Genomic DNA, 15,172 nt, shown 5'->3' with positions numbered 1-15,172 from the left:
AAAGCCTTCAAATGCATCATTCAGACAGAAATATTATTAGAGCCATTAGAATTTAGTAGCTTCTTTCATAACTTGTATTAGTAATAAACTTACGATTCAATTCCCAAGGGAAATTCCTGGCTCATAGCTATTGTGGCTTTAAAAGTTTTCTTACTTTCTTTGCACACCAGTTCTCTACCCAGATGAGGAGCTCTAAAATAAAAAGAAAATAAAAATTAGGAAACTTTTTCCATATGCTATCTACTTCCTAAGAAGATCTGTCATCCTCCAATGATATTCATTAATATTTTTTCTTACTCTGAGCATAGAAATAAAATTATGCTAAAAGGAAATGAGACATGTATAATAAATGAGACAAGGGTTACAAGAAAAAAAGCAAAGTGTAAAAGTTCATAAAAAATTATCAAAACCCTGAACACTGAAAAATCGCTATTTTTAGAAACAAAGCAAGTCACTAGAAAAAAATAAACTTTAAAAATTACATTGTAGGAGTTCCCGTCATGGCTCAGCAGTTAACGAATCTGACTAACAACTATGAGGGCACAGGTTTGATCCCTGGCCTTGCTCAGTGGGTTAAGGACCTGGTGTGGCCATGAGCTGTGGTCTAGGTCACAGACGCACTTGGATCCTGCATTGCTGTGACTGTAGCATAGGCCGGCAGCTGTAACTCCAATTTGACTCCTAGCCTGGGAACCTCCATATGCTGTGGGTGCCACCCTAAAAAGGGAAAAAAAAATATATCATATTGTATATCTTTAAAATCACTTATTCAATTCAAACTCTTTCATTGTCAATATTTCTCAGCACTGATCAAAAAATGATGTAAAGAATAAAGAATTTTATATTCATTTTAGAATAAGATGTAACCATTTTAGAGAAGTTATAAAAGTATAACAATTAACCTTTCAACATCAAAAGAAAAAGACAACTTCTTCCTAAGCATGAAGGTGGGTAACATTTTATTCTCCACCAAAAGAATATTTTCTATAAAGGACTGTACTTCTTTGACGTGATTGGCAAGAAAAAAAACTTTTTATTTATTTATTCATTCAAAATAAACTATTTATTCATCACTTTTTTATTCAATAAACATTAACTAGATACAAGCTACATGCTAGGTACTCTACTAAGTATTAGCAATACAACATTAAGCAAACATCTTGTGTAAGGATAGTAAGAAGTAATCTGGCATAGGCAGAAACAAAGGAATGATGACAGGAGATGAGCTTGGAAAGGTAAAAACGTAGATAAACAGTGAATGGCCTTGAACACCTTGCTAAAGACTCAGGATAATAACAGAATATAGAGCTTATCCTATAATGAAAAACTCAGATAATCAACTGCATTGGGACGTTCCTCATATTTCCCTAGAAGAGTGCTCTGTAGGCTTTTTTGTTGTATATAAACTGGCAAGAGTAATGTAAAAAAGAAGGATCTACAACTTATTCAAAGAGAGAATGTAAGTGGGGCTTCTTTTCCCTCATCATGTTCCACCCATATTTTAAGAAGTAAAAGATCTGCTTCAGACAAAACTCTAATAATAATTCTCTATAAAATAAATTTTACACCTAAATATTTACATATGAATGTTTTTACAATTGCTTTTTTTCTAAAAAGCAAAGAGTAGGAGTTCCCTTGTGGCTCAGCAGGTTTAGGATCTAGTCACTGCAATGGCATGGGTAGCTGCTGTGGTTTAGCTCCCTGGCCCAGGAACTTCCAAATGCCACAAGCATGGGCAAAAATAAATAAAATAAAATAAATTTTAAATCATAAACAGAACAATACTTACTTTCCATTTTCAGCAGATATATATTCTTCCCATGTAATAGTGTTCTGTGGAGGCGGGGTAAGGGACTGTCTTCGACTCGGCTGCCAAAAAATAAGAAAGAAAGAGGGAGGAGCAAGAAGGAAAAAAGGAGACAGAGACCAAGAGGATGGGGAAAAGAAAATATTTTTTAAAATATAAATTGAAACATACAATAAACTACAATCTACTTAATCTCTTCAATACAATGCTTCAAGAGGTTGCTTCTGAGATAGTTCCATGGTGATTTAAGCCCCATCAGTAACATTTATTATCATTTTTTAATCTCAAAAAAAAAATCCATTCGTTCAATGTTTTAATCACCTTAAATGTCTCTAGATGAACATGGGAACTAAAAAGAAGTATAAAACTAACCCTGATTTCAAGGAGTTTACAATTCAGAGTTGGAACGAAAAAACACATATAAACATGGACAGTTAATCAGGAATACAAAATATTAAATGATTAAAAACCAAATGAGGAGTTCCCGTGGTGGCGCAGTGGTTAACGAATCCGAATAGGAACCATAAGGTTGCAGGTTCGGTCCCTGCCCTTGCTCAGTGGGTTAACGATCCGGCGTTGCCGTGAGCTGTGGTGTAGGTTGCAGACGCGGCTCGGATCCTGTGTTGCTGTGGCTCTGGTGTAGGCCAGTGGCTACAGCTCCAATTAGACCCTAGCCTGGGAATCTCCATATGCCACGGGAGCAGCCCAAGAAATAGCAAAAAGACAAAAATAAATTAAAAAAAAAATGAGCTTTTAAAAAACTGAGCAGTATAGGAGTTCAGAAAAGAGAACTAAAGAATATTTTGGACAGGGAGAATTGCAAAAACACTAGACTGAGGAGTTCCTGTCGTGGCTCAGTGGTTAATGAATCCAACTAGGAACCATGAGTTTGCAGGTTCGATCCCTGGCCTTGCTCAGCAGGTTAAGGATCCGGCGTTGCCATGAGCTGTGGTGTAGGTTGCAGATGAGGCTCGGATCCCACGTTGCTGTGGCTGTGGCATAGGCCAGCGGCTGCAGCTCTGATTTGACCCCTAGCCTGGGAACCTCCATATGCCACGGGAGAGTGGCCCAAGAAATGGCAAAAAGACAAAAAACAAACAAACAAACAAAAAACCCACTAGACTGATTTGAACTAAGGAGGGATATCAAAAGGGAGACCATCAACACTGGTAAAGGTCAAGTCAGATTTTAAAACTTACACCTTTTCTTCATTAACTAAGAATCTGGATCACTACAGGATGAACTGGCAATAAAGAACTAAGGGAGTGGCAGTAGAAGTCAAAACAAAAAGCTAACAAGACAAACTGTAGAGCAAAAGGGCAATAAATGAAAGACTGATATAAATAAGATATAAAATAGTATCACTGGGAGAAGGTCCCATTCAGAGAAGTACAGTTTGGGACATGAGTTTAAGATGTTAATAGGCAGCATATTAAGTTTGTTAATATCAAAGATGCTGAAAACACAAAAGTGAATTGGCTCAATATATGCCCAGGAGTGGGACTGCTGGATCATATGATATCAGTTTTCTGAGGAACCTCCATTCTCTTATCCATAGTGGTTATACCAATTTACATTCCCACCAATGGTGTAGGAGGGTACCCTTTTCTCCACACCCTCTCCAGCATTTGTTATTTGTAGACTTATTAACGATGGCCATTCTGACCAGTGTGAGGTGATAACTCATTGTAGCTTTGATTTGCATTTCTCTAATAATTAGTGATGCTGCACATTTTTTTCATGTGCCTGCCGGCCATCCATATGTCTTCTTTGGAGAAATGTCTATTGATGTCTTCTGCCCATTTTTCAATTGAGTTTTTGGTTTTTTTGGTGTTGAGTTGTATGAGTTCATAAACAGCACTGTTCACAATAGCCAAGATTTGGAAACAACCTAAATATCCATCAACAGATGAATGGATTAAGAAGATGTGTTACCTATACACAATAGAATACTACTCAGTCATAAAGAATGAAATAATGCCGTTCGCAGCAACATGGATGCAACTAGAGATTCTCATACTAAGTAAAGTAAGTCAGAAAGAGAAACAAATACTATATATCACTTATACAGGAAATGTAAAATATGGCATAATGAACCCACCTACAGAACAGAAAAAGATTCACAGACATAAAGAACAGACTAATGGTTGCCAAGGGGAATGGGGAGGGAGAGGGACGGACAGGGAGTTTGGGGCTAGTAGATGCAAGCTGTTACATTTAGAATGGATACGCAATGAGGTCCTACTGTATACCACAAGGAATTATATCCAATCTCTGGTGATAGACATGATAGAAGATACTATGAGAAGAAGAATGTGTATGTTTAAATATCACAATACAAAGAAAGACATTATAGAAAAAGAAGCCCGGAAAAAAAAGCCATAAGTTTTGTTGGTTAGAAACCATTGATGATCTCTGAGTAGCAGCAAAAGAATACAGGAAGAAAGGAAACTAACAGCTTTTGCGCATCAGGCAAAATGTAAGATGACAGGCTGCCCCTGAGAAGCTTACAAAGAAACACAAAGAAAGTAGATAATTATAATCCAGGGTGTTGGGTGCCATGGTAGGGGGATCAGAAAGATGGCATATAAGCACAGAGAAGAGTTTCTCTGACCCAGACTGGGGTGGCCAAAAAGATGTGCCAGCAATGATGTCTCCTAGTGGAGAAGTCTAAAAGAAAGAGAACAAAACAACCGGTTAAGGGAGACTGAGGAGAGCACAATGGTGAGGAAAGGTATGCTGTATTAGGGAACTACAACTGTGGTGTGTTTAGTTGGTATAAGTAGCATACATGAAGGGAATATAGCTAGACACAAGGGTAGGTGGGCAAGACACAGAAGAGAAAAAGTAGTTCGAAAAGGTTTGTGCACTAAGTAGATTGTATTTTACTCAGAAAGCAATAGACAAATACTGTGAGCAATATAATGTAGTTTTTAAAACAAATACTGGGAGTTCCCATTGTGGCACAACGGAAACAAATCCGACTAGGAACCATGAGGTTGCAGGTTCAATCCCTGGCCTCACACAGTAGGTTATGGTTCTAGCATTGCCGTGAGCTGTGGTGTAATTTGCAGACATGGCTCGGATCCTGTGTTGCTATGGCTATGGCTGTGGCTGGCACCTTAGCTCTGATTTGACCCCTAACCTGGGAACTTCCATATACAGCAAGTGCGGACCTAAAAAGAAAAAAAAAGAAAAAACGTTGGAGCCAGACTGATCAAATCCTGTCTTTACCAATTACTAGCTGACTTAGGACAAATTTTTCAACTTCCTTTGTCTCAGTTCAGTCAACTATATAACCTTACAGGGCCACTGCAAGGATAAAAATAGCTTGTTGGGCACAACATACTTAAAGCAATGCCTTACACATAGTAAATACTCTACATTTTAGTTACTGAGCATAGGCTTTACATAGTTCAACCTATTTCAGACAGATCATTCTGATAACAATGCATAAATTAAGAAGCTATCTCAGTAATTCAAATGGGAAATAATAAAGGTGGCCATTTCAAACTGGAGAATGAGAAATAGATTTAAAAGATCTTTAGGATTTTTGTCATCAATCACATGCAAAGGTAAGGAAAGCCAAGAAGTCCAAGGACAAATTTCAGGTTTCTGGCTTGGGTAATGGTAGCAGATAATGGTGCTTCTACTCAGGGCAGAGAAGACAGGAAGAAGGAAAAAAATTTAACTAGATTTAAACATACTGTATCTTAGATAGCTATGTTTATCCAAGTGGAGATAGGCAACAGCACTACAGACCTGGTGATCAGGAGTAAGGTTGGAAGTGAAGGTATATATTAGGTGAGAGTTACTAGTGTTTATGCGGTAACTGAAGCATCACGTACATATCTAACAATGAGACATTAGAGAATACTAGTGATCTACTCAATAAATCTTCTCCTGTTCTTTGTTGTAAAGGAGTTTTTCTTCCAGTTCCCAGACACATGACTTCTTAAAGACGTACTAGCCATTTTTACAGCTAGCTAAGTGTTACCATGTAACTAAGTTCTAACCAATGGGATTTTAGCAGAGTGATGTATGTAATTTCTGATTGGGTTCTCAGAACAACCATACCCACTCCTTCCTAACTGCTATTAGGAACAATTTACTCCTAATAGCTAGAATACTAGACAGGTAATAAACCACCATATACCATGTAGACAAGGGCCAGATCCTAGAAATGGTAAGAAATAAAACCAAAAAGGCTAGGTCTGAGATTAACTCACAGAGCAAAGAAACCACATAAACTCAGATTTTTTTATGAGAGAGAAAAACTCCTACCTTAGGTTACTGTTATTTTGGAATCTCTTATAATGAGCCAAACTTTCATCATAACCAATTCCAAATATGATACATAAAATAGGATATTACACACAGTAGTATGGCATGTGGCAATAGCTATCAGAAGGACAAGTGGGCTTAAAAGGTAGTTAGTGACTATCATAAATATTTTAACAAAACATTAGGTAAGACAGTGTCTTGTGATACTGCAGAAGGTAGACAGATATATGCTAAAAGAACCTGTAACAAACCTGTGTGCATGTAATAGAACCTGTGGAAATGACTGAAAACATTTACAACAGATGTTCCAATCCAGAACCACAGCAAAGACTAATCACACCTCCATTCAAATCTCTTAACCGAAGTACATCATGATCGATTTCTCTTTCAGAACACTGCTTAAAATTTGTCTATTCTTACTTCCACTAAATTTATTACCTGTATGTATTTGGCTGTATTACACACACATATCCATTATCATATATATATATATATATATATATATATATATATATATATATATATATAAAATCATAGTAAAGAGTCATTTTCCTGGCATAGTTAGATAATGTGGCGTGTCATATATTTTTTTCCAGGTAATAAACTTCTCTAGGCAGTTTCTTCTATTTCCAATAGAAATCTTTCTAAACTATACATTAAACATTCCCCATCGTAGTAGAGACTGTACTGAAAATAATGATGAGTACTTTACCTCATCATTATGAATATCAGTTATTACACTTTAATAAGGTCCTTCTGGGTTTATGTTTATCTAATTGATCCTTTGTTATACACTGACACCTCTAGTTCACCCTTCAGTGTTCCCTCTATACTGTTCCCATAGCTACCATCTAATGAAACAGGAAGACGTGAAGGCTGCTGTAGAAAATCAGATGGCTTTCTAATGTTATTTCTCCATGTCAATAAGCTCTGGAACGGAAATGACATCAAATCTTTCCTACATAATTAAATGTAAACGTCTAATGTCTGTTTTCCTTAAAGTAGATAAGAAATAATTTTTATTTATTGCTAGATTTGTTATATTCTAATATTCTGCATGGCAAAAGTTTCTAGAAGTTTAAGACATTCATGTATTTTATATCTGTGTTATTGATTTTATATATTAAAAGATACATAATCATAAATAGAGTTTAACTTGATATTCTGTGTATATATAGGCTGGCACACAACACTTTTATAGTGACAGCCTAAGGTGTAAATGGGGCACTGCTCCCTTCTCCAACAATAATTGGTTAGGACAAAGATGAAAAAAGCACCAAAAATACAGGAGTGAGTATCCCTGACTTAAAGATTTCTGAGCACTTACATTTTACCATAAAAAATATTATAGGAGTTCTCTTGTGGCACAGTGGGTTAAGGCTCTGGCAACTGCAGTGGCTTGGGTTGCTGCTATGGCACAGGTTCAATTCTTGGCCTAGGAACTTCCAGATGCTGCAGGCATGGCCAAAAAATATTGTCAAAAATATATACTAAATATTTGAACTATGTCTGGAAAGGAAAGGGGAAAGAAAGAGTAAGCATGGCAAAACTAGTTAAATGAAAAATAATTCTCCCTAAATGGTACCAATAAGCTATCTCTAATAGGAATTTAAAAAAGTATTTGGCTGGAGGAAAAGAAGAAACTCAAAAGCTATTCATTTAGAATAAAAAAGATAAATTCATTCTGAAAAGGACTAGACATTTATTTCTAAGAACTGAAATTCCATTAAAATGTGGCTTTAAAACATAACATTTTCATGTCTTTTGAAAACAATCATAATAGTCATACATATTTTCTAGTTCTTGAAATTTTCAATAATGCTCCAAAGCAAAAAACATATTTTTTAACTAGTATGTTCTAGACACATCGCTGAAAAAAAAACACTGCAATACTGATTTTTACTACATTTACAAATAGCAAGGTCCCCTCATTACTTTTCCAATTTCAACTTCACAATATTTTGAAAGAATTGCTAAGACTTGTTAAACATCTGTAACACATAAAGAAGAGACTATATAACAAAAGCAGACAGGGAGCAGGAACTTAGAGCAAGAACAAGAAAAATTTAGGGTAAGAGGACCAAAAGCAAAACCCATCTTTGTTATAGCTTTGTGACTTTAGGTATATTAATTTCTTTAAATCTCTCCTTCAGACAAAATTGGGCAATGACAGTCATCTCATTAGTCATTATAGTAATTAATAATTAAATGAGATAATATGTGAAAAAGCTAATTAACAGAATGCTCAGGAACTACTTCCTTTGATTTCTGATCAGAAGTTAAAAGTTGAATTATTGGAGTTCCCGTCGTGGCGCAGTGGAAACAAATCTGACTAGGAACCATGAAGTTGCGGGTTCAATACCTGGCCTCGCTCAGTGGGTTAAGGATCTGGCGTAGCCATGAGCTGCAGTGTAGGTCGAAGACGTGGCTCAGATCTGGTGTTGCTATGGCTCTGGTGTAGGCCGGCAGCAACAACTTGGATTAGAACCCCTAGCCTGGGAACCTCCATATACCACAGGTGCGGCCCTAAAAAGGCAAAAAAAAAAAAGTTGAATTACTTAATTCATATTCTTTTGTTCTATTATGTAGGTATTTGGAATTAAACTATGCTTTAATTTTAATGTAAAAAATTATACATGATTAAAATGTCATTTTAGGGAGACGGGATTAAGATGGCGGAATAGAAGGACTGGAGCTCAACTTCTCTCCTAAAAACAATAAAATTCACAACTAAAGACTGAGCAGTCTCCACCTAAATGGACCAGAAACCCTTACCCTACTCCAGAAGAAAAAGAGGACGCCACATCCATAGGTAGGAGGGGTGATTTCGTGATATAAACAACCCCATACCTCCCGGGTGGGAAGCTCCACAGACTGAAAACTAACTGGCTCACAGAGACTCACCTACAGGAGAGTTCTGAGCCCCACATCAAACCCTCACATGCTGGGATCTGTCACTGGGAGAAAGAGCCCCTGGAGCATCTGGCATTGAAGGCCAGTGGGGCTTGTGCACAGGAGTTCCACAGGACTAGGGCAAACCGAGACCCCATTCTTAAAAGGTGCACACAGACTTTCACGTGCACTAGGTCCCAGGGCAGAGCGAGGTCTCCACAGGAACCTAGGTCAAACATAACTGCAGTTCTTGGAGGACATCCTGGGAAAACAGGGGTGAATGTGGCTTGTTGTGAGGGAAGGACATTGAAGGCAAAGCTCTCGGGAATATTCAGCAGTTGCCTTTCTCTGGAGGTGGCCATTTTGGGAAAATCTGGCCCCACCCGTCAGTCAGTGCTGAGAAGCCCCAGGGCAAACAACAATCCAGGTGGGATCATAGCCCCACCCCTCAGTAAACAGGCTACCTAAAGAGCCTCAGGCACACAGCTGCCCCTAATCCCATCCAGAGACAAAGCCCCACCCACCAGAGGGATTAGAATCGGCTCCACCTACCAGTGGGCAGGCATCAGCCCCTCCCATCAGGGAGCCTACAGCAAGCCCCCCCATACCGACTTCAGCCACAAGGGGGGCAGACATCAGAAGTAAGAGAGGCTATAACTCTATTATCTGTAAAAAGGTCACCACACCAAACACCTATGAAAATGAAAAGACAGAGAACTATAACTCAGATGAAGGAGAAAGGAAAAACCCCAGAAAATCAGCTAAGCAATGAGGAGATTCTCAGCCTCCAGGAAAAAGACTTTAGACTGTTGATGCTGAAGATGATGCAAGACATTGGAAATAAACTGGAGGCAAAGATGGATAACTTACAGGAAACACTGACCAAAGAGATACAAGATAAAAAATTTAAATAAGAAGAGATGCAAAAGACAATAACTGAAATAAAAAATTCACTAGAAGCAGCTAACAGCAGAATACAGGAGACAGAAGAATGAATAAGCGAGGTGGAGGACAGATTAGAAGAAATTACGAATGCAGAACAGAAAAGAGAAAAAAGATTGAAAAGAAATGAAGAGAGTCTCAGAGAACTCTGGGACAACATTAAATGCACCAACATCCGTATTATAGGGGTGCCAGAAGGAGAAGAAAGAGAGAAGGAGACAGAAAAAATATTCCAAGAGATAATAGCCGAAAATTTCCCTAATATGGGAAAGGAATCACTCACTCAAATCCAGGAGGCACAACGAGTACGATATAAAATAAGCCCAAGGAGGAACATACCGAGACACATAATAATCAAACTGACCAAAATTAAAGACAAAGAGAAAATCTTGAAAGCAGCTAGGGAAAAGAAACAAGTAACATACAAGGGAACCCCAACAAGGTTATCAGCAGATTTTTCAGCATAAACTCTGCAGTCCAGAAGGGAGTGGCATGATATACTTAATGTGATGAAAGGAAAAAACCTCCAACCAAGAATACTCTACCCAACAAGGCTCTCATTCAGATTTGAAGGAGAAATAAAAACCTTCTCAGATAAGCAAAATCTGAGAGAATTCAGCAACACTAAACCAGCCTTACAACAAATACTAAAGGAACTTCTCTAGGCAGGAAAGAAAAGATCAGCAACAGGAAACAAAAATTCCACAAATGACAAGGCTCACCAGTAAAGGTATATATACAATAAAGATACGAAATCATCCATGCACAATTATACCATCAAAATCAGAAATCATGAGAAGAGGTGGGTACAAATGCGGGACACTGGAGATGAACTTCCAATTAAGAGAACAACAACAGGAGTTCCCGTCGTGGTGCAGTGGTTAACGAATCCGACTAGGAACCATGAGGTTGCGGGTTCAGTCCCTGCCCTTGCTCAGTGGGTTAACAATCCAGCGTTGCCGTGAGCTGTGGTGTAGGTTGCAGACGCAGCTCGGATCCCGCGTTGCTGTGGCTCTGGCGTAGGCCGGTGGCTACAGCTCCGATTCGACCCCTAGCCTGGGAACCTCCATATGCCGCGGGAGCGGCCCAAGAAATAGCAACAACAACAACAACAAAAAAGACAAAAGACAAAAAAAAAAGAGAGAACAACAACATAAAACACTCTCATATACATATAGACTCATATCAAAACTTCAGAATAACTGCAAACCAAAAATCTACAATTGATACACAAACAAGGAATCTCTGGAGAAGAAATATATCTCACAGTAAATAATTGCATAATCCACCATGAAGGGGGTCATTTGACATCATTCTTGGAATGCTGAAGTCTTCTTAGATCTGATTCTGATTTCCTCTCCATCAAAGAAATTATGGTAATTATAATTAAATAATGCCACTGTACAATTAAATAATACGGTTCTACAATTGTATTATTAATAACCATTTCTCTCCATGGTACAATGTAAAGTCTATAATGTCTTGTTTATCACATCACCTAGAATGGTGTAATGCCTTTATTGAAGAATCAATGAGATGGAACAAATTGTGAGGACATATTTATATAGTTACACTGTTTTTTAACCAATTTATGCATTTTATATTTTACTTCTTTTCAGAGGGTGTATTATTTTTGTTATGCTTACCAGTTAAGTTATTCTTTTTACTATGCTATATAAAATATTTAATGGTATATAAGGCTTTCTTCTTTATAAATTTTAGTTGCATAATATAACAATTTAATATAATGGTAATTTTTAAAGAAAAATTGAAATGTAATAGATAAAACTAAGTAGTAAAGATGAAAGCCATAAAATTAGGATAAAGTATAGAATAAATTTAAAAAAAATAAAAATAAAAAATAAAATGTCATTTTAAAACCTCTTTAACAATTCAAGTGCATCAAAGTTACAATGTCTGCCCTAAAGAAAAGTAAATTTGAGTACTTGTCCTCAAAATAGTCTGCTACAAAATTAAACAAAGGCAGCAATAAGTACCACCACAAAAAAAATCATTTCTGGACTTCCCTTTGTGGCTCAGCAGTTAACAAATCCGACTAGGGAGGATGTGGGTTCAATCCCTGGCCTCACTCAGTGGATTAAGTATCCGGCATTTCCGTGAGCTGTGGTATAGGTCACAGATGCGGCTCAGATCCAGGTGTTGCTGTAGCTGTGGCATAGGCTCAAAACTGTGGCTTGGATTTGACCACTGCCTGGGAACTTCCATACACTGTGGTGCAGCCCTGAAAAGCCATTTTTTTTATGGTCACACCCATGGCATCTGGAAGTTCCCAGGCCAGGGATGGAATCCAGGCTGCAGCTGCGACCTACTGCACTGGGCCAAAGATAGAACCCTCACCTCCACAACAACCCAAGCTGCTGCAGTCAGATTCTTAACCCACTGTGCCACAGTAGGAACTCCTAATGTGGATTCTTATACACTTTACATTCTGTACTCATTTAACTAAACTATGGCTGATTCACTCAACATATGAACTTACTACACGTTAAAATAATTTTCCTGGCACACAAAGTAATACCACGAATTAGGTGAAACCTGGCATGTTATTATGAAAATTTTGTGTATCCCTAAAATGTAATCTGGCACAATATCATAAAGACTGAACATTTAAGAAATTCAAGCCTCCTCATAACAGCCTTTAATCTTTTTATGACTATGGAGTTCCTGTCGTGGCTCAGTGATTAACGAATCCAACTAGCAACCATGAGGTTGCAGGTTCGATCCCTGGCCTTGCTCAGTGGGTTAAGGATCCGGCGTTGCCATGAGCTGTGGTGTAGGTCGAAGACACGGCTCGGATCCCATGTTGCTGTGGTTCTGGCATAGGCCAGTGGCTACAGCTCCTATTCAACGCCTAGCCTGGGAACCTCCATATGCTGCGGGAAGCAGCCCTAGAAAAGGCAAAAGACAAAAAAAAAAATCCTTTTATGACTGTAACTCACATTTTACGCTATAACCCAGCACTCACACATATATGGCACATATACACAACATACACCGCTGACACTACTGTTTCATAAAGTAATAAGGACCCACACTATGTGCTCTAGTTTTTCTCTATTATCTGAATTTAGAGAATGAAAAAGAAAAGAAAAAAAGGTGGTCACAGCCCACTAAATTGAATTCATAATCGACCAAGGGGACCCCATCCTACAATCTGAAAAATACTGCTATAAAAAAATGTAGTAAAATGTTAACATTTGGGATTTTTTTTTTTTTTTAGTTTTATTGAACATTTGGAGAATCTTGATGAAGGAATTCTTTATATCATTTTAGTACTTTTTTATACAAGTCTAAAATTGTTAAAAAAAAAAACCAACTTAAGAACCCATCCAATTCATCTTAGGGAATAAGACTGCAGAGGCAGTTACCATGTCTCATATACATATGTATTTCCTTGTTTCCCCTCCCCTTTCCCTAATGTCACACAATTCTTTGCATGTAACATGCTTTTAATAAATACAAACCGAATAAAAAATTTATGAGAAGATATAGGCTTCTTAGAAATAACTTCATAAAATAGATAGATTTCTAGCTACTAGGCCTTCAAAGAAACAGAAGATTTCAGTTCCTGAAGTAGGAAAGAGGATATATGTAAACGGATGTAATTTAAAAATTAACACTAGGTTTCATGCTTATAAATTTTTAATCTGTTCATTAGTAAAGACTCAAAGACAAAGCACAGATTCACAAAAAAAATCACCAAAGGCCATATCACAGAAAAACAAAAGCTGATACACGGTAAACAGAATCTGAGTGTACTATATAAACTCACTGAAGGCCAGGAATGAAGTCTACCTCCTCTCTCCTTAGAACACTGAGAAAAGTAAAAGTTATACCTCAAAATTCTGTTCCATTATGTTTCCACCTTTACTCAAACTCTCCATAATAGCCTTATTTCGAAGAATATCTTCTTCACTGAGATGTTCTCTTCTTTTTCTTGATTCTAAAACAAGTCCATTCACCAGGTAAAAGTCTGCCAGAAAGTTTCCTACCCTTTCCTAAAACAAAATCAAATATTTCAAAATAATACAACAAATTAAGTTTACCTTAAATTTTTAAAATTTTCAAAGTAATATATAATTTTTCCATAAATTTGTAACATTTAGGTAAAAATATTCCTTTGGTATTTGAAATTATCAAATTATCTTATACAGTCTATTAAGTTAAAAATACAGAAAACTACACATTTCAAATTTGTAAAGGAAAATTTATAATACACATGGACAGTAGTTAATCCGTAAATGAATTAAATCTTAAAAAACACCATATCATATTCCTTCAGAATCTACTCCCAAGTAGCAGAAAGCTATCTGAAAACTCAATTTAGCTGACAGTCAAATATCATGAGTAACAAGGAGGGGTCAGGGATAATTAATGTTCCCATTTTATAGATAGAAAAAAAGTGAAATAAAAAGAAATAGTCTAAGTGACATAAAAATTTCTAATACTACTAAAATTAAGTACCTGTTCCAATATTCTCTAATGGACCAAACAAGTTACAATTGCTTGCTTCTTTCAACAAAGAGAGAACAACCAAGTATTCCTGCTCACCAATACAATTATGTGCTTACATTATGGGTCGGGGCTAGCGAAACTCAAATGGAATAAAAGGACATCAAGAAAAGAGTCCTCCTTCAACGTTTACCTTCACCTTTTTTAACCCACAGGTGTGGTCAGAGTCTGAAATAACTTACCTGAAAAAACAGGATCAATAACTTACTGAAAACAAGTGCAAGTGTTCTCCATCTTGCTGCAGTGTTCTGGCATTCCAAAACTATGTGTTTAGAGTTGTTCTATTTCCACCTTCCTTTTGGTGGCTTCCTTACCAGTCACTAGAAAGCAAAACATTCTGTACCTATTTCTACCTACAAAATGGGAACCATAAGCATTACTGACTCCCTCACCTGTCAAAGATTTAAGAAGACCACCTAGACACTCTTCAAGAGCTTTAAGCTGCTTAGCAGTAGCACTAGATGAGCAGCAGCTTCAATTTTTATCTTCTCTTGAAGTTATCCTTCTAATGCTGTCCAGAAGAACAGAGTACAAACAAATAAGACTTTAAGCCCACAAATGGACTGCAGTGTAGCATCTCACAACTGGGAATCCTATAGGGCTACTTGTTACCAAAGAGGCTTAGAGAGGAAAACTGATGAACCTAGATCTCACAGTGAGAATTTTTCTGTGTTTGAGAAATACTCAGGTGATAATGAACAAATTTTGAAATCT

At 37.2% G+C, this 15,172-nt stretch overlaps 1 protein-coding gene across 2 annotated transcripts in view; it reads right to left on the bottom strand.

The window, feature by feature from the left end:
- Window positions 1-15,172, bottom strand: part of ANKRD13C (ankyrin repeat domain 13C) — a 102,966-nt gene that overhangs the window by 17,543 nt on the left and 70,251 nt on the right. For both annotated transcript variants that reach the window (XM_047788657.1, XM_047788658.1), the window contains 3 exons: window positions 13,783-13,944; window positions 1,790-1,869; window positions 94-192 (listed from right to left, as the gene is read on the bottom strand). In XM_047788657.1, coding sequence (XP_047644613.1) covers window positions 94-192; window positions 1,790-1,869; window positions 13,783-13,944 — 341 coding nt within the window. The remainder of the gene's footprint in view (window positions 1-93; window positions 193-1,789; window positions 1,870-13,782; window positions 13,945-15,172) is intronic.

Source organism: Phacochoerus africanus, chromosome 8 (assembly GCF_016906955.1).
Source record: "Phacochoerus africanus isolate WHEZ1 chromosome 8, ROS_Pafr_v1, whole genome shotgun sequence".
Lineage (NCBI taxonomy): Eukaryota > Metazoa > Chordata > Mammalia > Artiodactyla > Suidae > Phacochoerus > Phacochoerus africanus.
This window is presented reverse-complemented; position numbering and strand designations above follow the sequence as displayed.